Raw genomic sequence first — 21,952 nt, forward strand, 5'->3', positions numbered from 1 at the left:
AGGACAATCAACCATTTCAATTATTTCGGGTTAAGCTAGCATATACTAAACTGTTAGACATCCTTTTTGAAGAATTCGTCAGATTTTTCTTTCATATTTTCCACATTTTTAAACGTCTCCCTTTTGATTTATTGTTATAATTATTGGACTTATATTGGAGCTGTAGACCTCACACTCGATAACTGAAACGAAGCCAAATATGAAGCTAGTTTGATTATTAAAATTAATGATCCATGCATGAATTTAGTTCTTGTAAGGTTTCGCAATGAAACTGCCATTCTATTCATCATAAGAAAATAATCACTTGAACAAACCCTGTTCTCTGTCATCATGTTAGTTCCTGGTGTTTAGTGTTGCCGGATAGTTTAAGGATTTGATTGTTGGTCATTGAGAGGAAGAACGAGATTAATGGCTGGAGTAACCTCCTCTTGAGGAGTTGTTGAGGAGTTGGCCATCACGTCTTATGGAGTGGGAGGATAAGGGTCTTATGGAGTGGGAGGTTAAGGGTTTAAAGCTTATTTCCTATCAAAAAGTTGCCACTTAATGTGATTTCTCTAAAATTCATATGGGTGTTTAACGCACCCGTATGGTTCGATAGTGGTTTAGTTTCAGTCGATTTTTCGCGGTTCTGTTGGGTCACTCCTCTAGTATACGTTAAAGTATGACTAGGAGTAGGAGTAATTGTAGACGGTGACAATAGACAAAAAAAAAAAAAAAAAAAAAAAAAAACCATGGAAACGAGAACGATCAACCTTCAGACAAATAGTAAACTATGTACAAATCCAATCCAATCACATTCAACTTTAAAATAATTGAAATTTCTTTAATTCAAGAAGGTACAAGTACAGATGTCTTCTGCAAGACATCAAGGAATAAGTGAATTTTGCTAGTGTATATTTCGAGAACGAATTTTACTTCAGTAGCTTGATATATACAGGGCAAACCAGCTAAATCAGACAATTTAATTGCAGTCTTCAGTCAATGGGATATCTCTCAATTTTCGAAGACAAAGGGGGATACGAGAACACAATGATCGCCTTAAGCTCTGTTCATTGCACTTGCTCGCTTAACCAAGCCAGGTTGATCATTTTGAAAATTATTATTACTAATTCGGTAGGGCAAAGAATCCACTGAGAGTTACATGTTGAGATGCTGCTACTTTTTCACTGACCATATGGATATTTCCTTCCAATATCATGATCAATAATATTCATGTCCAGCAACATCCTTTGGTTATTGTAAACCTCTATGCAGTCGATATCCTATGGAATGTCAGATTGAGCAACGGGATTTTTGGATTTATTGCTGTCATCAAGAAGATGTTTTGTCAATGTCTCGTTAGCATCTTTGTTTTCTTGTTTCTTCTCTTCAGTTTTCCCCCACAATACTAAGTACAGTCCAACGACAATAAGAGCTGCTCCAACAATCCTGCAGAGAAGTCGAAAAAACTAAAGAATTTGGAGATACAGAAGGAGTTTGTAGAATCTGGAGATACATATTGGAATGCAGAAGTTGCATTTTGTTTTCCTTTTCGCAAAGTCTTTGACGTACCCTCCGGTGTAAAACTGATCCCCAAGAATCACATATGCCATAAGAGCTACTAATACCGTTTGAACTGGTTGGAAGATGGCTACGAAGACTGGACCTCCTTTTTGAATACACCAAGTTTGAAGAGAGATCACGATCCCCGAAGACACAATTCCCTAAAGTAACAAGTATAGGAGGTTAATTAGGTTGTATGATTGATGAAGGTTTTACATCAAGCTCCTAGGATGGAGAACAGTGAGTATGAAACAGTACTTAAGTCATTTGATTTGAAACATTACAGCATAAAGGATAGTGAAAATCTCCTCCCCTGACTGGATTTGCCAGTGATTGGGATCCCTTTCTGCAAAAGCTGCTATGATCAGAAATTGGATCAATCCGAAGAAGCATGTAAATGAGGTCAGTGACAACTTTGCTGGATACTTCTTAACAATTGGAGCCTGAAAAACAGTTCAAGTAGCAATTAATAAGGCTAGATGCTGATGACATAGAATGTCAGACTTTTTTCTTTTCTTTTTTTTATGAAAAAGTTTGGGTGGGTTTGACTTCGGTCACTACCATGGGTCAATGCATGCCTATAAGTCGCTTATAGAAATTTTTATAAATAGCCCACCAACATAATTCTCATATTGATAACAAGATTCAAACACATGACCTTTTTATGAATAAGTGAATAAGTGGCCCGTTCTTACAAACTGAACTAAGGATGTTCCTCCAATTCAGGATTGAGCAACCCTATTGTTCACTGATTTATCTTAAGCTGACAAAATGACTAGTAATGATCATTTGACTGTGAAATCTGAATATCTAATGCCTCTTCAACAATCAGTAGCATTCTAGTAAGGTATTCCCATGATTAGATAAAAGACTTTCCCGTGATTCAAATTCATCCGCGTTTGAATTCTCTCAATACGTCGATTTATGTGACATAGTGTTCAAGTGTATCAACAGCAAGCACATGATTGTAAGTGTAACATTAGTATGAACTGCAGAATGAAGCAATTTATTGAGTTTTAGGCACACCTGAACCACCATCCAGCCAGCCCAAGATAAGCAGTGTCCGAGAAGGCAGACACAGCCCCATGTCCAATTCTGCTTTTTCATTGAAGAGAAAAGCATGTCCTCTTCTAACGATTTGCTTTCCGGGCTGTGGTGGAGAAGGGGAGGACCTTTGTAAAGGGTTATGATTGTAGCACCACTTACACTTGCTATGGTCCCCAGAATCTTAGCTAAACCATCCCTCCTCGTAACATTAACTTGCTCGAGTCTGAATGGAGATCCAATTTGTTAGAATTTGTATTTTGAAACTCTGTGCACTCAGAAAACATGAAAAGTAATCTTGCTTACCCCAGAGCAGATGCCACGACAAATGTAATCGCTGGAACTGAATTTTGCATAGCGGATGCAAAGGTTGGAGATGCATAGTACAAACCTAGGATATAAAATCCTTGGTTTGCTGTGATCCTGAAGGAGAAACGTCAAATGATCAAAGACTCGAGAAAACCACAAATCGACTTTAGTTGCACTTTGCTTGATGCTTCACATTAGTGTAACACTTACCCCACTAATGCTAGGAGGAAAAACTCAACCAGCAAGGAGAAAGTAAGAGGTGGTCTATCTTTCCTGTGAAAGGGAGACAGAAAGAACAGTTATGAGCAACCTGGAACAAGAAAAATCGAACTATCAATTGAACTCTCTTTTCAAAAAGAGATATCAAATGACAAACTGTGTTAGGACACTTGAAGTCTCACTTTTCCATAAAATAAGCAAAGGGTCCTAGTAGAAGCAATGCAATGATATTCCTATAAACTGGGTATACAATTTTGCTGACACCAATATTAAGTGCAACTCTTGAGACAATGTGAAATCCTGCAAAGCACAGCTGCAAAATGAGCAGTGCAATAAGCAGCTTCATTTTCTCAGATGAAGGGCTTCCTTGTCCCATATCTTCTTTTCTCTTTTGTTTCTGTAGAGGGTGTTAGATCATAAAGTACTGCGAGGACAAACGGACTAGTGCTAGATATATACATGCATGGAGGGACAGCATTAAGGAAAATGTGTACTTATTTTATGCATGATGGAGGCTAAACGTACAGCCTCACTATCATATGCTGATTAATCATTTAGAGTTATTATAAGATGTAAATGGCATCCAAATAATGCACAATGTGCATTGATTGCGGGGATACATATTAAAATGTATGTTTCTATTATGGCTTGCACATAATCTTTTGATTATGGAGATTTTGCTTTATCTAAATCTCATTGGATTATTGACTGAAAACTGAACTTTGTTAAGGAGACAATGAAGAGGTGGAACGTGTTGGCAAGTTAGCTGAAGACTTGAATGGGGAGCCTGACCTTTTAAAACATTGACCATAACTCCATTTTTATTTTCTTTCATGTACTGTGAGCTTGACAAAGTTAATCGAAACTGAAACAGTTTAGGTCTTCGAGCTTAGTAAGTAAAAATGCAAAATAGTATACTTTGTACCGCATAAATGAGTTGATTTTATAGAATCAGTCATACATGATTAAGCACATATAATTTTATTTCACTGAATTTAGCTGCAAATGATTAAATCTGAGGATGAGAACTTAATTGATGTCAATTTGTCTATTTTACGGTATTAGTAGTTAGTGCTTGTTAATTGGTTGATGACCGGAAAAATCAAGATGAAAGAATCCTTCCTTTTTCACTTTGGCAACTGCAACTTTGTAAAACGGTGGATAGATACTCGGATCAGTTGGCAAAGACCCCATAAGAGAACAAGAATTAATGCATGTAACTGCATTTAGACGTCCAATTTTAAGGCTACGCTTTTTAACGTAAGATATATTCTGCTTGGGAACAAATACATCGTATCTTTAAAACGTTAGAACCTCTGTACATAAAATATGTGTTCTGCTGCTTCTGCAGGGGGTGGCTCCCCCAAAGCCACGACTAGAGTGACAACCCATGTTATGCAAATCATTGAATTTTCCAATCAGGTTCGATGTTTATTCAGTTGTTTTGTGGATCATCATGAACCAGACAAAAGTTCATATGGTGGGACTGTGCCCAAGGGAGAATATTCTTCTTGTTTCCACATTGCAGTCTTGCCAAAACCTTCTAATGCCCCGAATTTAACGAGGATTGCTTTTCTGCTTTTGTTTTACCTTGGAAGGAAGCCTTTGAAAGAGGATTCATGAATAAGGTTAAAAAAATCTCTTTCTGCGCTCGATTGGGATCTCCCCTTGTCATCTTGATGTGAAGCGAACAACTTGATGGAAAAGTTTGGTTTTGGTGGATTCAGTACAGCAATACAATTGCCTCGGCTCTGCTTCAAATCAGAACTAACATGCACGGCCATTTAGCATCACCGACAAGTGACAACCCATCTGCTTCTTTTTCTTTTGTATTCTTGCCTGTATATCTTAGTATTTTTGCATTATTTTACCTCATTATTCCCATGCTCATCACCGTGGAGGTCCTTGTTTTGCTACTCTTTTGCACATCTTGCATCCAAAGGAAACTAAATGCAAGCAGAATACGAGTGAAAAAAACGTAACAGTAAACTTGAAATTGTAGTACAAAACTCTTTCTCACAGGCAAAGTTTTCCCCTTCTCAATGGAATGGCACATTAAACAGAAAGATATCGTACAACCATGCTTACAGTACAAGATCAAGGAAAAAAACAGAAAAAAGCTATGTTGTCAAACTGCGCGGAGCAAAGAGGACAGAACTACTCCTCTACAAGTAGCACCTCAGTTGCACATTTCTAACAGTTATAGCAAGCTATTTTTTCCTAAAAACGATAACAATTGCAGTGCAATTGTCTTTGCACCGGCGCTCACGGACTGCTTCACGAACTAGGTGGCGGCTCACCACTGCAACAGGTAAACCATCCTGCCAGAAGAGCACAAAGGTTGAACACGCTGCAATCCTAAAGCCTTCAAATTCTTTCGCATGTATAAACTTTTAAAGAAATATATTCCACACTACATATTTTACAATAATTCAGAAATCAAAATGTGTGTTCAGATAGGAGATTATTTGGGATGTTTTTAGAATAGGTAGTGTAATACTTTTTGTGATGTGATATACGTAAGATAAAAAGGTGGTTGGGAAGATAAAGAGGTGACCGAAAAACACAGTTGTCACGCAACCAAAAATTTTTTCCAAACACACAACTCTTAACACCTTATGAACTATCTTCATAGTTTATGTGCATTGAGCAGGAAAGAGTCTAGACTATTCACATGAGCAGGGATACAACGTTGGGAAACAGGGAAAGAGCAACTGAAGAATTAACTACTGCCAGATGGCAACTTTTATAACAGCTCACATCCTTGTCACAGATAGATACAACTCTAAGCGCACCACTAATTGGGCATTTAATCGTAATGAAATGCTCATTAGCCAAAAGCTCATCAGTAGTACATTATATTGATAACACAGGTAAGCAGCAATGATACAAGTTCAAGGCAGAACAAATAAAACCAATATGTACAAGTTTCAAACCTGTAACAACTTGTGGACAAATTCAACAGCATCACTAGGTCCAAATACCTAATGATAGCAAATAGTATCAATAATGTATGCCATTATTTTGAACCAGGAACCTCAAGGAACTGATAAAGGAAAGTTTCTAATGCACATACTCCCCACAAGCCATCACATCCAAGAATGATGAAGTGGTCTCTCTCTGTAAGGTCAAATGAATGAATATCAGGGGTTGCAACCACACCAACCTGCATGGTAAGGCAACTAAATATCATAAGTGCCAACAACCTACATAAAACAAAAAAAAGATACACCTTGTAATCCTTCAACATCACAGTTATCCAAAACAAAAATCACCTAATCACAGAAACTCCACCTGGATTTAACCACCATTTAACAGGAATTTAAAAGAAAAAAAAAAAGAGTAAAGAAGAAAAGACGCACACACACACACACAGAGGACTCAAAATTGCACGTCCCATGGCAAAGAGAAGTGATAAAACAAAAACAGGAAGACTCCCTCATTCATCAAGAAATCCCCCATTAATAACTTACTTGAAAGCATGCTTATGTTTGCCAACCTTTCCACTACTTCCTGGCAATCAAATTACCAGCACAACAAAAGTTAATAGCCCCAGAGAAACGCTTCAATCTTTGGAACAACAGAATCTAAAAATATCAAGTTTTGATGAGTTCAAACATGCAGAACATATGGACAAAAAGAAGGCTTGCATATAGAAACTATAATATCAACTTCCTTAATATGAATGCACTTTTGAAGGCAAGAAACAGAACAGATCAAATGTAGGTGCAAAAGAAAGTTGTCCAGGAGGCAAGCAGTAGCAGTAAAAACCTTCTTGAATTGCCGATCTCCAAAAGCTCTAGAAACTTCAAGTCGCCCTTGTAGACGCCCATTTGAACTTACAGTACCGCCAGCCTAAAGAGCATGGATATTCATGAGGAGAAACTTTCGATATTCACAATGTTGATATGATCTGGGTTAATCCAAGAGGGCAAAATAATTTTAAAAAATTTTTAAAAAAAACTCAAGCATAGGTGATCCAACTCTTCTAGGAGACCATCTACTTGACCCAGCAAATGCAGCTTTTGATGACTTGAAGCCATCTAAAACCGTCAGTTTCTCCTAGCATCAACATTAACTATTTTGGCAAAGCTCATTCAAATTATGGAATTTGCCAACACATGCATTCAGTTTTACTAATTTTATTTTAGCAAATTAACCAAAAAGATAAAACCGCAATACCCTGTTGAACTGAAGTTCTAAGAAAGTTCCAAAAACTACAACTACCCAACAACTCACCATATCATTTTTTTTTTTTGGGGGGGGGGGGGGATTTAACAAATATACCTTTTGGATGCGTGCTCGTTCTTGTGGGTATATGGCTTTATGTTCCCTGGTCAACACAATGGCCTTTAATGAGTCTGTAGTTGTAGAGTTGTGTTGCGATCCATCCACAACAGTTGATCGGGCTATCACTGCCTTTGCATCGCCAACATTAGCAACAAACACCTGCAAATATTTTGTGCCGTTATAGAATTGCAACTGATAGGGGGGCAAAAGGATCAACATCTTTTAATCCAGGGGTGGGGGGAGATTAAAACTGGAGAAGGGGAAACAAATTTCTTTTTTTTTTTTTATCTCCGGCTTCATAAATCTTTCCATGTGCTAATTTACAAATTACTTTTTAAGCATTAATCTGCCATCTTAGTTTCTTTTTTCTCATATGAAACTGTCCCTTATATTTCCTCTTCCTGCCAGGTAAATCTTCAAACAAAAAGAAAATGCAAAAGTTCTTAAAGAAGTTAAAGAAAATCAAAGTAATAAAGTACTTTAAAGAAAGTTTACAAGCCTAGAAGATCTCTGGTCTATTGTATATGGAAAGTACCATGGATCACTGCATACACAAACAGGATGGAAAAGGGCAGAGAATAAGTCTAAGAACATTCACATAGAATCAAAGAGTTTCCAATTTCCAAAGTCACATCTAGGTAAAAGCTCTTGATGGGGTACATCCCCCAACTACTGACTTGATTTGACACAGTTAACAGAGACGATAAAGACATACTGTTTGGCCTAAGACCCAAACGCATACGGCTGTAGCACCATCTTGCCATCCTCCTGTCAAGCGTGTATAATACCACATCAAATGCAGCTTAATCACTGGTAGCAGTTCATCTAGTGAATTTGCAATGGCATGAAAACTATGCAAGGCATATAAAAGGATTCAAAAAAGGAACATAATTTAGTAACTAAAAGCACACATAGGATGTAAAAATGTTGGCACCACATGATCTCAATCTCATATTTCAAGGATGCAAAATGTAAATGTAATAATCCATAACAAAGCACAAGAAAAATGAGATAATGAATCAAAAGATGATTCAACATCCCAAATGCATGTAGCACCAAGGCTATCCCAACCAAGAAACTGGAAACTGTGACCATGCGAATTACAAAGAATTTTCCATAAATGCATTATAAGTCCAAGTGGAAAGTGAACATCAACAATGCATCAAATGTCACACCAAATCAATTAAGCCCTTAGTAATCCTCAATCCTGAAATAATGTTACTGGGTTGCTGTATCCAAGTACAAGTTGGTAATCATAGTTGCAGCAGTACCCTCTTCTCCTCAATTCATAAAATGCTTAGTCTACAGAGATCACAGAGTCCGTAGGTGAGAAGATAATTAACAGGATTACCTGCAGTGCTTTCTTGAAGAAGAGACTCGTCAGTTTTTCGAAACCCTGTCTCCCAGAAAAGCAAAAAGCCAGAAAGCAATAATTTAATAAGTGCAATGTAGTCTAAAGAACTGGCAAAATTTTAACTTGGACATTCAACAAAGGTCCTGAAACAGGAAAAGAAAGAAAAGCCCACCTTCAAGTATTGCTTTCTTCGCAGCTTTAACATCCAACTGTAACGTTCAACCAAAAAGGAACAAACAAAAAAACCAATTATCAACCAAGACAGCACATTATCAAACAAAGAAAACCAAAAATTAAAGGAAGGACTAAGTAAGGTGAACATATACAAGACCAAAGCAAAACAGACCAACTCACGTGGTAAGCCAGCTGAAAGAACATTTCTATGTAAATTCTTCTTCGCATATTCCGCCGCTAGTCGACCTCCATGTCCATCATATATCGCAAAATGGGCACACCTACAAATTTTTTAGATTTCACAGAAAGAAGAAGAAAGATTCAATCTTTAAAAACAGGGAAGAAACAACACTTACGCATTATCAAAAAAGACCCAAGAACAAGAATAAAAACCTTAGTTTCCCAGGAAAATCCAAGCTGGCATCTTGAAGAACAACCCAAGCATCTTCCATAGTATGCCTCGAACCTTTATCTTCAGCTGCATCAGCTTCTACAGCAAAAGACAACCTCCTTTCTTCAACATTCTTGTCTTTATGTTCATTCTCCTGTGATGAATCAGCGTTTTCGTTACTACTAACATTGTTACTATTATTATTGGCCTCCGAAGTTTGTTTCTCTTCTGCTAAAGTTCTGGGCTTTTTCGAGGCTGAGACTAACTCGGGTAACTCGGCTTCACGTTTGCTATTCACATCAGGGCTGGTTGTCGTTTTTGAATCGTCCACCATTTCTGATTGTATACGAGCAAAGAGCGGGGACAGCTTTGAAGAAAGTATAAACCCTAACTTTTGTGGTAGAAGAAGGAGATAATGACGTCAGGACTCGGAAGTGACAGAGAAGTGAGATTTGAGAAGAAGTACCACAATGGATCAACTTCGCGGGACAGGTCAACTAACTTTTTAGTTTTTATACTACACTCCCCCCGAATTCCCTTTTCTCCACAATAAAGGTCACAGAAAAGGAAGTAATAACTTTTTGATTCCTCAATTTGTTTGAAAACTCATTAACACACTCAGTTTGCCATATTGTTCATGTTTTCATCAGATCTTTTATAATATTTAGCCAATGATTAACAGCTAAGGCTAAATAAATCATCTTATTTTTGGAATTTTTGTGATAATTTAGATTTAAAAAAGATGGTCATTAAGTCAATCGACATTATAAAATTTCTTATTGATCAAAATCAGCATTGAGTTGAAAATCAATAATTTTCTTTTACATTTATAGAAGGATAATGTAACAATTTAGATGAGAAGTGAACTATAGAATTATATGAAATTGAAATGTAAACCCTCCTATTTCACTTGAAATGCCCTCAGCCCTCATGTATCTTTTCCTCAACCCTTAATTTCAAATCTATCTGTCAAAACCTATCTCTCTTCTTCCCCCTATAATTTTCCATTTTTTAATCTTTGTCAAATGGCCTAATCTGATTTACAACTAAAACATGTATGTTAATTTTTATTTGTACCCATAATGTGCAAGTACATTTTGTGCATTGTGTGAATACACTTATTTTTAATCCACTTCGGTCAAGTACATGAAAAACAAAATATTGTTTTGGGACATGATAGTAATTTTAGCATATCAACTCAAGCTATAGTTGCTTACCATCTTGAGTTTAAAAGGGTCAAAAAATTTCAATGGACTCAACCTCAATCAAATATAAGTCCAAATGGAGCCACATAAATACTCGAATAATTTGTAAGTTCGACTTGTATAAATCCAATCAAATATAAGTTCAATTAAAATTACATGAGTACTTGACTTGTATATTTTTTAAAATTTTATAATGTATTATTATTAAGCTATATACAAAATAAAGTATATATATTCAGTTTCTTTTGTACAAAGTGATGTTAAGGTCAAGTTCAAGTGCTCCAATAATTTGTAAGTTTGATAATTCAAATATTTAACTCGACTATTAACCAAAAAAAAAAAGAAGAAAACAATAAACTCACCTTTTAGCATGGATAAAATTTTTTGGGGTAGAAGTGGAAATCCCTGAAAACTATAGGGACGCAAAGTGGTAAGGGTCCGCCTAGATAATACTAACAAAAAAGGGGTTTGTTAGCCAAACTGGGACAACTGGCCAATATCTTCTTCCCGTGCCCTTGGCCCCAGTCCTGGCCCCTGCCCTTGCCACGGCCTGTAGAGAAGTAGAACTCCCCACAACAGAATCCGTTAAATGCAAGATTAATCCAATTTTGTCTCTATTCACCCCAAGATTTATTGTGACTCCATAAATTGGAAGCAAAAATCATCCGTCTCTATCTATCTCCTTGCTCCGTAAGCACCAACTTTAGCTCTTTTTCAGTTTTCTCTTTAGGAAATATTTAATTTTTGCATCATAAAACCAATTAATGGCTCTCTGGGCTTTTTTGTTCATGATAATTATTGCAGGGTTCCAATAAAGAAAGGGCTTTTTCATATAAGCAATTGAACTGGAGGTGAATTTTGGCTGATTCAGATGCTGGGTCGATCTCTGAATTGGGGTTTCTAAAGTATTTCTACTTCATCTTGCTTTACTTTTTGGTGCAAATTATAAATTTTAGGGATTTGAATTGTAGAAATTATCTGGGTTGGAAAGGGTTGTTCACTTGAGTGATTCTTGTACTGTTCTTTGCCCTGTTAATATATTCATTAATGAATTAGAGGGATTTTTTTCTTTTGAGTTTCCTGAACAATATTTGAGATTATATACGCTGTAGAAACAGTAATGGTGAAAACATTTTGATTTTCTGAATTTCAACTTTCCAGTTTGGATGTTATTGGTTTTGTGCTAGAAGGCTAGGGAGAAATTTTTCCCCAAAAAAAAAATAGAAAGGAAAAGCAAAAATTTGTGTAAAGAGTGGTAGAATTGTAATTCATTGTGAACCACTCTATAAGCCCCAAAAAACAAAAACTAAGTGAGAGAGAGAGAGAGAGAGAGAGAGAGAGAGAGAGAGAGAAGGGAAAAGATGTTATTTCAACGAATCCGCTGAAAATTGGAAAGTGTAAAGCAAAGCAATGGCTGGCCCTGGGTTTGGCAACCAGAGTAGCGGGCAACGACTTGGCATTACCGAGCCAATTTCATGGAGTGGACCAACAGAATATGATATGATCAAAACCCGTGAGCTTGAAAAGGTTATAGATGAATTTCTATTTATAGACACACAAACATGCATGTTGCTAGTAGGAGTAATTGTTTTGTTGAGGATTATTCAAAATAGGTAATGCATGTATGCGTTTGCAGTTTTTAGCAGATGTTGGATTGTACGAGAGCCAGGAGGAAGCCATCAGTAGGGAGGAAGTGCTTGGTAGACTTGACCAGGTTCGCTGGTTTAATCAACGTCAATTTTTGTAGTTTTGACAAGTTTGTGGATTATGATGTATACTGCTGCTGTGGTTGTTGGGTATTTGAGCAGATTGTAAAGACATGGGTGAAAAATGTAAGCCGTGCCAAGGGTTTAAATGAGCAGTTGGTGCAAGAAGCAAATGCAAAGATATTTACCTTTGGCTCATATCGGCTTGGGGTATGCAGCTTTTTTTTTTCCTAACTTCTTTCCCGCTTCCTGAAATCCGCCGCTGTGCAAACACACACAAGAATGAAAAACAAAAATAAAAGAAGAAAATTATATCATTTTTGGGGGTTTTATGCTTAATGGTTGACAAAAACTTAATAATACACTGAAAGTTCTAACCTTAAAAGGGTGGTTGTGTCATGCTATGGGTTCCAGTGCAGTATCATTTGGAGCTTTTATTTAGGGTTTAGCTGCAATTGTTTGTAGATGGTTCGCAGATCCTCATGATAGTGCCTTACTAAATATTGATGAAATGACTAATAAGCTCAACGTACTTTTGATACTTGGTACTGGGACAATCTACTTGATGGTCTCATGTCAAATTCTTTTACCTAGGGATAGAATTGGAGGCTAGCTGCTTCATGCGCTAAGATCTTCCTTAATGGAGATGTACTTGTACCATCACTCATAAAGAAGCATGGCCCTTTTTTTAATTTTCTATGAGATTTTATTGTTAATATCAATGACTTTTGCTGGTTTATTTGCAAGGTGCTTTGTCTGGATTAATTAAAGTTAACATATTCCACTATAATTTGATTTGACAATCTCCCTTTATAGTGCATATGACCCTTCAAATTCATAGCATACTCTAGATGAAGAATTAACCTTCTATATTTTATCTGGTTTCGGTTTAACAACTGTTGGGAGTTATATAGGCTTTTTGTGTTTGCTGTTTGACAGTGTTTGTAATGTTGAGGATCATTTGCACTGTTGTCTATCTGTAATATACGTACATTTTTCCCTTCTGCTTTTTCTGAATGCTGCTTATTTGTATTAGGTACATGGTCCTGGGGCGGATATAGATACACTCTGCGTGGGACCCAGACACGCAACAAGAGATGTAGGATCAATTCTACCCTATTGTGGTGCAGATATCTTTTTTGGTTCAAACTTGTTTTATTGGATTGTTATAAAACTTTTGTTACAAATGTAGGACGATTTTTTTGGTGAGCTACAAAGAATGCTGTCAGAAATGCCTGAAGTTTCAGAGCTGCATCCTGTACCTGACGCTCATGTCCCTGTGTTGAAATTCAAATTTAGTGGAATTTCAATAGACCTCCTTTATGCAAAATTGTCTCTATGGGTTATTCCAGAAGTTAGTGCCTTAGACCTTTCTAACTTCATGAATTCACAATAAGCAGTCAATACTAAATAACTGTTGAGCTCTTCAAACTTCTAATTGGAGATTTATTGGGGTATATTCTCGGTAATTATTAAATTAAAGTTCTTCACCAAGTAGAATGGCTAATATTGGTGTATTAGGTTTCTTTGGTTCAATTTTCGTGGTCATATAATAGGCGTCTCAGTGCATGTTATTTGTCTACCTTTTGTAGTCTGCTGCCTATCGCGGATAGTGCGTCTTCATTTTCTTTGAGCTAATATGTTGAAGAGATAAAGATTAGATTTTCATTTCCAAGCTGGTGGTTTGATTATCTTCATGGTGCCTAGAAAATTTTCCTTGATGTTAATAAGTATTTTTTTTAATTCAGTTATATATTTTTACACTGTCAAGTACTCAATAAGCAGTCTGATGTTTTCCTTTTTTTCATAACTCTTCTGCTACAGGATCTTGATATCTCACAAGAGTCAATACTGCAGAATGCTGATGAGCAGACTGTACGCAGTCTGAACGGTTGTAGAGTTACTGATCAGATTTTACGATTAGTGCCAAATATTCAGGTCTTAACCATTTGTAATGCATTATTGTTTATATCAGAATCTTCATGTTTAAGTATAGTTCTAATCAAATAATTTTGTGCTGATGCAGAACTTCCGCACAACATTGAGATGCATGAGGTATTGGGCCAAGCGTCGCGGTGTTTATTCAAATGTATGGGCTAGTGTTCTAGAGATGCCAAGTTTGCAGTATTCACATGCTTCTTATTACATATTTTTATGTAGAGCATTAAACTTTTCTTATGGTCAGGTTGCAGGTTTCTTAGGTGGTATAAATTGGGCCTTGCTTGTTGCTCGCATATGCCAGCTTTATCCTAATGCATTGCCAAACATGTTAGTCTCACGGTTCTTCAGGGTCTACACACAGTGGCGCTGGCCTAATCCAGTTATGCTCTGCGAAATTGAAGATGGATCACTTGGACTACCAGTTTGGGATCCTAGAAGAAATCCAAAGGACAGGTTCCACTTGATGCCCATAATAACTCCTGCTTATCCCTGCATGAACTCTAGCTATAATGTATCGTCAAGCACTCTGCGGATTATGACAAACGAGTTTCAAAGGGGAAATGAAATATGTGAGGTACAGTTCTTCTTGTGGATGTTCTAGTTTGTCTTGTCTTTATGTTTTTTATTTCTCAGCCCCCCTAGCCCCTCCCCCTCAATATCTGCATTCCTGTGGCAGACTCAATTTGACATGTTTGTTATCTTGTGGTGTCGGGCAATGGTCCTACTTTCAAATTGTACTCAAGTCCTTATTTCCCTCTTTCGCTCCTCCTTTTTCTTTTTTTTCTTTTTGGGTTTTTGTTTGTTTTTTTTTTGTTTTCGCCCCGGGGGGGGGGGGGGTGGTGTTTCCGGGATTTGGATATTTGTGAATTTCGGTTGTGTTTAGGCGTTTTCATTAGGGCTCATTGCCAATTCATAAGATCTCTTTTAGTCCATTGGATACTTTGATAAAATAATAAACTTTATTGCTTTTGAGACTTTTGAGGTGATGACTGCTTCTTCATATTTTTCATATTTCCTGTCTCTCTTAGTACAGCATTCTTGGATCTAAGTCTCATTGCATCTGTTACTCTGTCCTGCATAATGTAATTATTATGTATGCTATTTGATTTATAGACATATATTTCTGTGGTGAGCTTTGGCAGCTATTGAAGCCTTGATCCAGTTCTGTTTGCATGTTTTTCTTGGTTTTGGTTATGAATTCAGTCAATTTTGTGAGAGGGACCATCTAGAAGAACTGAAAATTATTCTAAAACTCCTGTGGCTATATATTTGTTACTCACTCGTGCTGCCCTTCTGCTCTATGTAATTTGCTCTTTCCTTCAGGCCATGGATGCAAACAAATGCAACTGGGATAAACTTTTTGAACTTTATCCTTTCTTTGAGGCATATAAGAATTATCTGCAGATAGATGTTACTGCCGCAAATGCTGCTGACTTGATGAATTGGAAGGGCTGGGTTGAATCCCGCTTGCGGCAACTTACATTAAAGGTCATTTCTATTAGTCTTACTGCTTATATGTCTTACTTTATATGCACATATACAGATTTATTACTTGTCCCTGACACGTGGGTCATTCTAACAACTAGATTGAGAGGCATACTCTGAACATGCTTCAGTGCCATCCACACCCAGGGGACTTCTCAGACAAATCAAGACCATTTTATTGTTGTTACTTTATGGGTCTCCAACGGAAACAAGGAGTGGCTGCCAATGAGGGGGAGCAGTTTGATATTAGGTTGACTGTTGAGGAATTCAAGCATGCTGTTGGCATGTATAACACGTGGAAGCCTGGAATGGAGATCCATGTATGCCATGTCAAACGTAGGAGCATACCTGCATTTGTGTTTCCCGGTGGGGTTCGGCCTCGTCCCACCAAAGTAGCTGGAGAAGGTAGGCGTCCTTCACAAACCAAAGTATCCAGTCATACTGAAGATAGTTCTTTTCCGAAGGCATTGAATGGTGGGAGTAAAAGGAAAAGGGATGATACTGATACAGCGACCAGTTTAAATGCAAAACGTATAGCTGGTGTGGGGGAATCAGGTGAGCTAGTGCATGAGGGTAGACCATCTGGTTGCATTGGTACTTCGTACTTGGGCAATGCTAGTTTAGAAATGCCAGGAAAAATTTTTAACGAGAAGGTTGAAGATAATATGGGTAATGGATTAGAAAATCCCATTTGTCTGCCTCAGGCCTCTTCTCAAAATGGTGGAGAATTAGATGCATCTTTAAGGCTTGATCCATCTACACCTGCTGATTCCATTTCATTAAGCTCCAAAGAAGCTGAAAAACTTGCAATTGAAAAGATGATGACTGGTCCATATGTTGCACACCAAACATTCCCTCAAGAACTTGATGAGCTTGAAGATGATCCTGAGTACAAAAATCAGGGGAAAATTACTGGTGGGAGCGTGAAAGGGAGCTCCATGGAGTCCTCAGCTACAAAAGGGTCACTTATAGTTTCTCTTACCACTAGCACAGCTGCTGGTTCTTGCTCCAGCTTGCAATCGAGTGGGAAATTAGAAGAACTTGAGGTATTGCCTATGAACGTACTGTCTTGTAGATATTGAGATTCTTTTTTTGCTTGGTTGGTTTTTATTCATTTTGATATTCTGAATGTCGACATACCATCACTGGTATCAATACTTGCAAACGGGCTTATTACTGTTTATGCTTAGAAGTAATTATTTACTTGTCACTTGTATGCAATCGAATGGACTTTTTTATTTAATGATTTGCTGTAATAGCCAAAAGATCATCCATAGATTTAGGTTGTAGTAATTGTGGATTCTACACAGCTGTTGTGTTTAATTGCAAGAAAACCTTGAGCAGAAGATGCTAGGGGAGTTATCAAATGTCAGACACATTAAACTGAACATGTGACTGGAAAGGACGGTCCAACTTACATGCTACAAGAGGCAGGAAATAATATTGGACTTTGTTCCTTGTTCTGATTTAAGAGCATAATGTTGCATCTTGTTCTATACTGTTTTTATGAACTTCCTTTTGTTGTTCATACTGTATTGCTATTGGAGAGACTCCAAACCTGAAAGCGTCTCTCTCTTTCTTGTGTTTGAGTTTCTTATATACCTTTCTTTTGTTTTTTAATCTGCTATTTGACATACTATTGATCTTTTTAACCAGAAATTTGGCCTTGTAATGTGCGGCATTCCTTTTTTTTTCTCCCCTATTCTTTCCTCATTCTCAGAATGATAAAAGGCCTCTCTGACCTTCCATTGGACTTGTATGGCATCTCTATGCATGGCTGTGTCTTTCCATACATCAGCTGTTATGCATTTGGTGTTCTCATCTACTTTCCATGGATAAATTGAGGCGTGAGTTGAAAGATTTGTTTACTTGGAGTGCCTCTGACATTATTTAGTTTCCTCTTTTCTTTCTGGGTTCAATTTTGCTGTTACTATGAAGCCACCTGAACTTCTGCCTCCAGCATCCCGTCTGAATTCAGCTACTTCAGCACCAAAGCCTGTTCTCAGGTGACACGAGTTTAATCAGTTCTTTAAATTTGATTAATTGGACATTTTTGCTGCGATGCACTAATTTCATGTATAAGAAACATGTATTGCACTTGTGTTATAAGCAAAAACAGTTTTTGAGTGTCTTCATGGGGGAAGTTGAAAATTGGGCATCTTAGGTAGTGTTTCTTATGATTCTTGAGAGCCGTAGTTTTAGATGCTGCTACCCGTACAGGAATGTGACTATGAGAAGCATTTGAAAAGTTTGCAAGGTTAGCTGTTTGAGTTTTTTTTTTTTTTTTTTTTTTTTTTAGAGCAACAAAAAATGTATCCGGAAAGTGTATGACAGATATCAACACATATTTTCTTTTACTGGAATTTCATTTTATGTTGCCATTATATTGGTCCTCAAGTCTTGGCTAAATTTCAGTTTCATACTTCTGTTGATGAATTCTTGCTCCATTGGATGGATTTCTGTAAGTTTTTATGTCTCTTACACCGTTGATCCTATCCCTTGCGTCTCTCCCTGCCAATTGTTAATGTTGTTTGCAGGTTTAACTTCACCTCCTTGGCTAAGGCTACTGGCGAAAGCACTAAGACCTAAAGATGTCCATCTCCGGAAGAGAAGGTCCTTGAGGAGTTGTTCGTATGTTGTAAAAATGATGTTGGATTTCAGCAAATCTTTTTCTCCTTTTGTAATAATAATAATTACTTTTACCCCTTTTTGGATTGATGATAATGAAAGATTCAAGTCTATCACCTTCTGGAATTTTTTACCCCTTTTAACCACTCATCAAAGATGGAATCAGATTAACAGATACTACTACTCGTAGTATTTCTCATGCTTGTCTTTTTACTAGTTTTAGTCTAATCTCGTCGTAGCTTGCATTTCATAGAAGCCACACAAGCTAAGGAAAATAACACAATTCATAGCTGATGATTACCATAGGAGTTGGTAAATGCAAAGTGTGCGCCGCCTGAACTAAGCCAGCTTGGTTAGTGACTTGCCTTCTAAACTATCGATTTCATTGCAGATTGTTTGAAATAAGGTGATGTGATAAATTTGTCCTAATTAAATGACGACCACCTAAATTTTCCGCGCCTCTCCTCCAATTTTTCACATATCTCCTCCTTTCTCCTCCTCCAAAGTCCAAACCACACCACCAAGTTATTATCTACTAGTTTTTTAGCCCTGACGTCATACGTCAGGTAGCTGAGACTCATTATGTTGCTGCTATGTTTGTGTGTTTTTTTTTCTTTGTTAGATATACAGCCATGTGTGCGAGTGTGTGTTTTTTCTTAATTGTACAAATAAACATGACTTTGAAATCAGGTTATCTTACATTCTTAATATAGCATTAGTCAGTAAGTAATGCCTAAAATTAGGCATGATTATTTAACATTCTTAATGTAGCATGAATTAATAAGTAATACCTAAAATTAGGTAGAACTAAAAGGCATATATAGCTATATATGTAATGTGTAGCCTTGCTTATTAGCCACGTTACTTCTCTAAGACAAGCAATTGACAATTTCCATTTTTTTGACAATTTCTGTTTGCTAGTAATTCACATTTAACAATCTTTTAGAAGAAAGAAATAAAGAAAGACAATTATAAAACGGGTTTGTTATTTTCTTTTGTTTGCTAGACTTGAATGAGCATTCAAACATATTTAAAAATATTTTCCAACCAATGTAAAATTGAATTAATCTTTTTTGTATATTCAGTGGCTTTTTTGTTTACATTAATAGGTCTATATTCATGACACATAATTTTTATTCAACTCTAGCCCACCATGACCTTGGTTTATATATACTACCATTTCTCCTAATTAGGATTTCATATTGGATCCTGTTCTTTTTGTTGCAATTCAGATGATTGTTTAATTGATAGATTAAAAGTGTTCAAGAATGGAGGGAGTAACGATACTTTCTTTGGATAGGACATCATCTGTTGAAAATAAGCCTCAGACTCTCAATATTGAACAACTTTAACTTGCAAGGGTGAATATACATATTTTCTTATTTTTATTTCTTTCTTCCATTTTTTAGGCTGGCTATCTCTTTGTTTTTTTTTTTTCGGAGATTTTGATGATTCTGGCTTTGATAATTTGTATAGGAGGCAACACTTTATGTGGTGAGTACGAGGAGCATGGTAGAAGCTCTTTGAATTTTCACTAAGATAATGGCTTAGATATATACAATATCTAATAATTTAACGAGCTTAAAATTTTTCTTTTCTACTTTCTAGGTTCGTTGGATTTATAATTCTTACTTATTTGATGATTCTTTCTCTTACTTGGTTGTTGATTTTTTTTTTTTTTTTTTTTGGTAATCTGTATCATAAGCTGCAAATTTATAGGTTATTTGTGTTCTTAAATCATGTGCTAAAATAGGTGAGTTTCTCTTTTACTTTTTCTTTTTTAATAAAAGTGGTATTCAAAATCAAGAGATAGTTAGAAACTTTAAATGGTGAATTCCAAATCAACTTATGTTTAAGGATTGGGTAGAATAAAATGCTAAGAAATAACTGGTGAAACTATTCTACAAATGGGATAATAAACTTGTGTTTAAGGTTAGAAAATATGTATTTATTGAATCATTTTTTCATGCTCAAAAGAAAAAAGTTGGGCCTACTGTAAAAGTTTAAAACTATAATCCATTTCTTAAATTGCATTTTTTTTATGAAGAAAGTTTATCCTTTTGCCAAAAAAAATGTTTACATAGAGATCCTTATATATATAATTTTTTTTCTGTGCAGGAAATATTTTTTACATGGAGATTACCTTGCGTACGAAGGTAAGATTTTTGGCCTACAAAGATGAAAGTACAATAATGATATTATCATAACCACATGGAATCGGACTTAAAAGAGTAACCAAAATTTTCAACCGCAGTATTAACTCAATTTGAAGATTGAAGAGAGAATCGGACCGAGTAGCAGCAGACTAAGCAGCGTCGGAGGTGCAAAAAGGCGAGTCGTGGTGTGGAATACTGGGACGCGTGGAGAAAGACCACATGCATTGGGCGTGGGAAGTGCATGCCTTGATATGGTTCATAAATGCCTTGATACTGTTCAAAACCAGTGCCATCCATTGCCAAAAGACCAAAACAGCCCTCAAAGTCACAACAATCACGGTATAACCGGTCCATTGCGCACTGTTCATAAGCGATTCACGCTTTATATATGTAAGATTTCATCTTCCGTATCAAACTCCCTGACATGGATCGCTTTTCACCTTTCCCACTCAAATCAATCTCTCGAGTCCCTAACCTCGCAAGCCTATCATCACCCCTTCTTTAGAGCACCGTCTCTTTGAATTTCCATCATTTCTCAAATTCCAAAATCACAGACAGCCCAGTTCAAATTTGTCAACCTCCATTGCTACTAACCAATCTCCTAGCACTTCTTGATTCAAGAGGCCCAAATCTCGTCATTTACCATCCTTCTAATTTCGATCGATAGTTGTCTATGTTATTGAGTGTTTTTCTTTCTGTTTGCTACATATTGAAGTTTTGACTCAGTGTGTGTGTGTGATTTTATCTACATATGATAAGACTGTGTTATCAGTTTTGCTATTTGAAGATTAATTGGTGTGGATTTGTGAGATGTATCTTCAATTTTTTGCATGGATGACTGATGGGTTTTTGGCCTTGATACAAAGCTTTGATTTTGCTCTTGTTTTTATATAATCTTGTCTTTGACGTTTTCTTCTTCTATTCTATTCTGGTGGTTCAAGGGTAGGTATTTTGGTGTAGTAGTGATAATGGCCAGAGATGTACAAGAGAGAGAGAGAGAGATAAAATTACTTAAAGAAATGGGCACTCTAGTCTAGGTAACCCATTATTATTTCTGGGGTTATTGTTGTCCTTTCAATAAAAAGTTACTTGTTACATTAATTTAATTGGAGTAACGTGCCAACAATTCATGGTATAAGGTATAAGATACTCCCTCCGTCCCACTTGGATGGTCATGTATTCCTTTTTCATCTGTCCTAAATTGTAGTCCACTTTCTAATTGAAGAATGTAGTTGTATTTTAATTTTTCTAAAATACCCTTATTCAATGTAAGTAGTAGTTACTATAAACCTATCTCATTTAATGAGAGTTTATTCTTTTTTTACCATCAATTCAAGTTCCCATAAAGTTGTACCATATTTAATGTGAGAGTATTTTAGAAAAATAGCAATCTAAATTTACTTTTCCAATAAAGTTAACTACTTTTTCATAAACTGTGAGAAAAAAGAAACAAAACTATCAAAGTGGGACAGGGGGAGTAGTAAATTACTACGATTGATAGTGTTGGC

The 21,952-nt window shown here is 36.5% G+C and overlaps 3 protein-coding genes across 7 annotated transcripts; 1 reads left to right on the forward strand and 2 right to left on the reverse strand.

Moving 5' to 3' along the window:
• Positions 1-884: 884 nt before the first annotated feature.
• LOC113738798 (WAT1-related protein At3g18200-like) lies at positions 885-3,504 on the reverse strand. Its single transcript, XM_027266065.2, has 7 exons — positions 3,297-3,504; positions 3,106-3,168; positions 2,893-3,009; positions 2,569-2,812; positions 1,827-1,985; positions 1,552-1,703; positions 885-1,428 (listed from the first exon to the last, which is right to left on the reverse strand). Exons 1-7 carry the CDS (start codon positions 3,488-3,490, stop codon positions 1,263-1,265), a joined length of 1,095 nt encoding a protein of 364 aa, XP_027121866.2. The 5' UTR covers positions 3,491-3,504; the 3' UTR covers positions 885-1,262.
• Positions 3,505-5,126: 1,622 nt separating this feature from the next.
• LOC113742152 (probable protein phosphatase 2C 8) lies at positions 5,127-9,827 on the reverse strand. Of its 2 annotated transcripts, XR_011812949.1 has the most exons (11): positions 9,326-9,827; positions 9,105-9,213; positions 8,931-8,967; positions 8,756-8,800; positions 8,120-8,172; positions 7,402-7,563; positions 6,886-6,969; positions 6,588-6,627; positions 6,191-6,280; positions 6,051-6,098; positions 5,305-5,435 (listed from the first exon to the last, which is right to left on the reverse strand). XR_011812949.1 is itself a non-coding variant. In XM_027269892.2 (10 exons), exons 1-10 carry the CDS (start codon positions 9,655-9,657, stop codon positions 5,325-5,327), a joined length of 1,071 nt encoding a protein of 356 aa, XP_027125693.2. In that variant the 5' UTR covers positions 9,658-9,825; the 3' UTR covers positions 5,127-5,324. The 2 variants fall into 2 exon arrangements, 1 of the variants encoding a protein (XP_027125693.2); XM_027269892.2 differs by lacking the exon at positions 6,588-6,627 and having other exon boundaries at positions 5,127-5,435; positions 9,326-9,825.
• A 1,178-nt stretch (positions 9,828-11,005) lies between these two features.
• LOC113742150 (nuclear poly(A) polymerase 1-like) lies at positions 11,006-18,414 on the forward strand. 4 transcript variants are annotated; one of them, XM_027269889.2, is made up of 13 exons: positions 11,006-11,218; positions 11,333-11,433; positions 12,165-12,242; positions 12,337-12,444; positions 13,271-13,333; positions 13,427-13,588; positions 14,059-14,172; positions 14,261-14,323; positions 14,420-14,749; positions 15,499-15,663; positions 15,762-16,706; positions 17,599-17,666; positions 18,198-18,414. In XM_027269889.2, the coding sequence occupies exons 6-13, from the start codon at positions 13,454-13,456 to the stop codon at positions 18,247-18,249; spliced, it is 1,872 nt and encodes a 623-aa protein (XP_027125690.2). In that variant the 5' UTR covers positions 11,006-11,218; positions 11,333-11,433; positions 12,165-12,242; positions 12,337-12,444; positions 13,271-13,333; positions 13,427-13,453; the 3' UTR covers positions 18,250-18,414. The 4 variants fall into 4 exon arrangements, 3 of the variants coding, with proteins under 3 accessions (XP_027125690.2, XP_027125691.2, XP_027125689.2); XR_011812950.1 differs by lacking the exons at positions 11,006-11,218; positions 11,333-11,433 and adding an exon at positions 11,801-12,055 and having other exon boundaries at positions 17,555-17,666; positions 18,198-18,325; XM_027269888.2 differs by lacking the exons at positions 11,006-11,218; positions 11,333-11,433 and adding an exon at positions 11,802-12,055.
• The last annotated feature ends 3,538 nt before the right edge of the window (positions 18,415-21,952 follow it).

The sequence above is a fragment of the Coffea arabica genome, chromosome 4c (assembly GCF_036785885.1).
Source record: "Coffea arabica cultivar ET-39 chromosome 4c, Coffea Arabica ET-39 HiFi, whole genome shotgun sequence".
In the NCBI taxonomy this organism is placed as follows: Eukaryota; Viridiplantae; Streptophyta; class Magnoliopsida; order Gentianales; family Rubiaceae; genus Coffea; species Coffea arabica.

Coding starts and splice junctions, on each gene's coding strand:
- LOC113738798 (XM_027266065.2), bottom strand. CDS start 3,490: ATGGGACAAGGAAGCCCTTCATCTGAGAAAATGAAGCTGCTTATTGCA. Junction 2,813..2,892: donor GTCGTGGCATCTGCTCTGGG/GTAAGCAAGATT, acceptor ATCTCCATTCAG/ACTCGAGCAAGTTAATGTTA. Junction 1,986..2,568: donor CTGGCTGGATGGTGGTTCAG/GTGTGCCTAAAA, acceptor ACTGTTTTTCAG/GCTCCAATTGTTAAGAAGTA.
- LOC113742152 (XM_027269892.2), bottom strand. CDS start 9,657: ATGGTGGACGATTCAAAAACGACAACCAGCCCTGATGTGAATAGCAAA. Junction 8,801..8,930: donor GAAGAAAGCAATACTTGAAG/GTGGGCTTTTCT, acceptor TCTGGGAGACAG/GGTTTCGAAAAACTGACGAG. Junction 5,436..6,050: donor TTGTCCACAAGTTGTTACAG/GTTTGAAACTTG, acceptor CTCTTCTGGCAG/GATGGTTTACCTGTTGCAGT.
- LOC113742150 (XM_027269888.2), top strand. CDS start 11,939: ATGGCTGGCCCTGGGTTTGGCAACCAGAGTAGCGGGCAACGACTTGGC. Junction 14,324..14,419: donor GTCGCGGTGTTTATTCAAAT/GTATGGGCTAGT, acceptor TCTTATGGTCAG/GTTGCAGGTTTCTTAGGTGG. Junction 15,664..15,761: donor TGCGGCAACTTACATTAAAG/GTCATTTCTATT, acceptor TCTAACAACTAG/ATTGAGAGGCATACTCTGAA.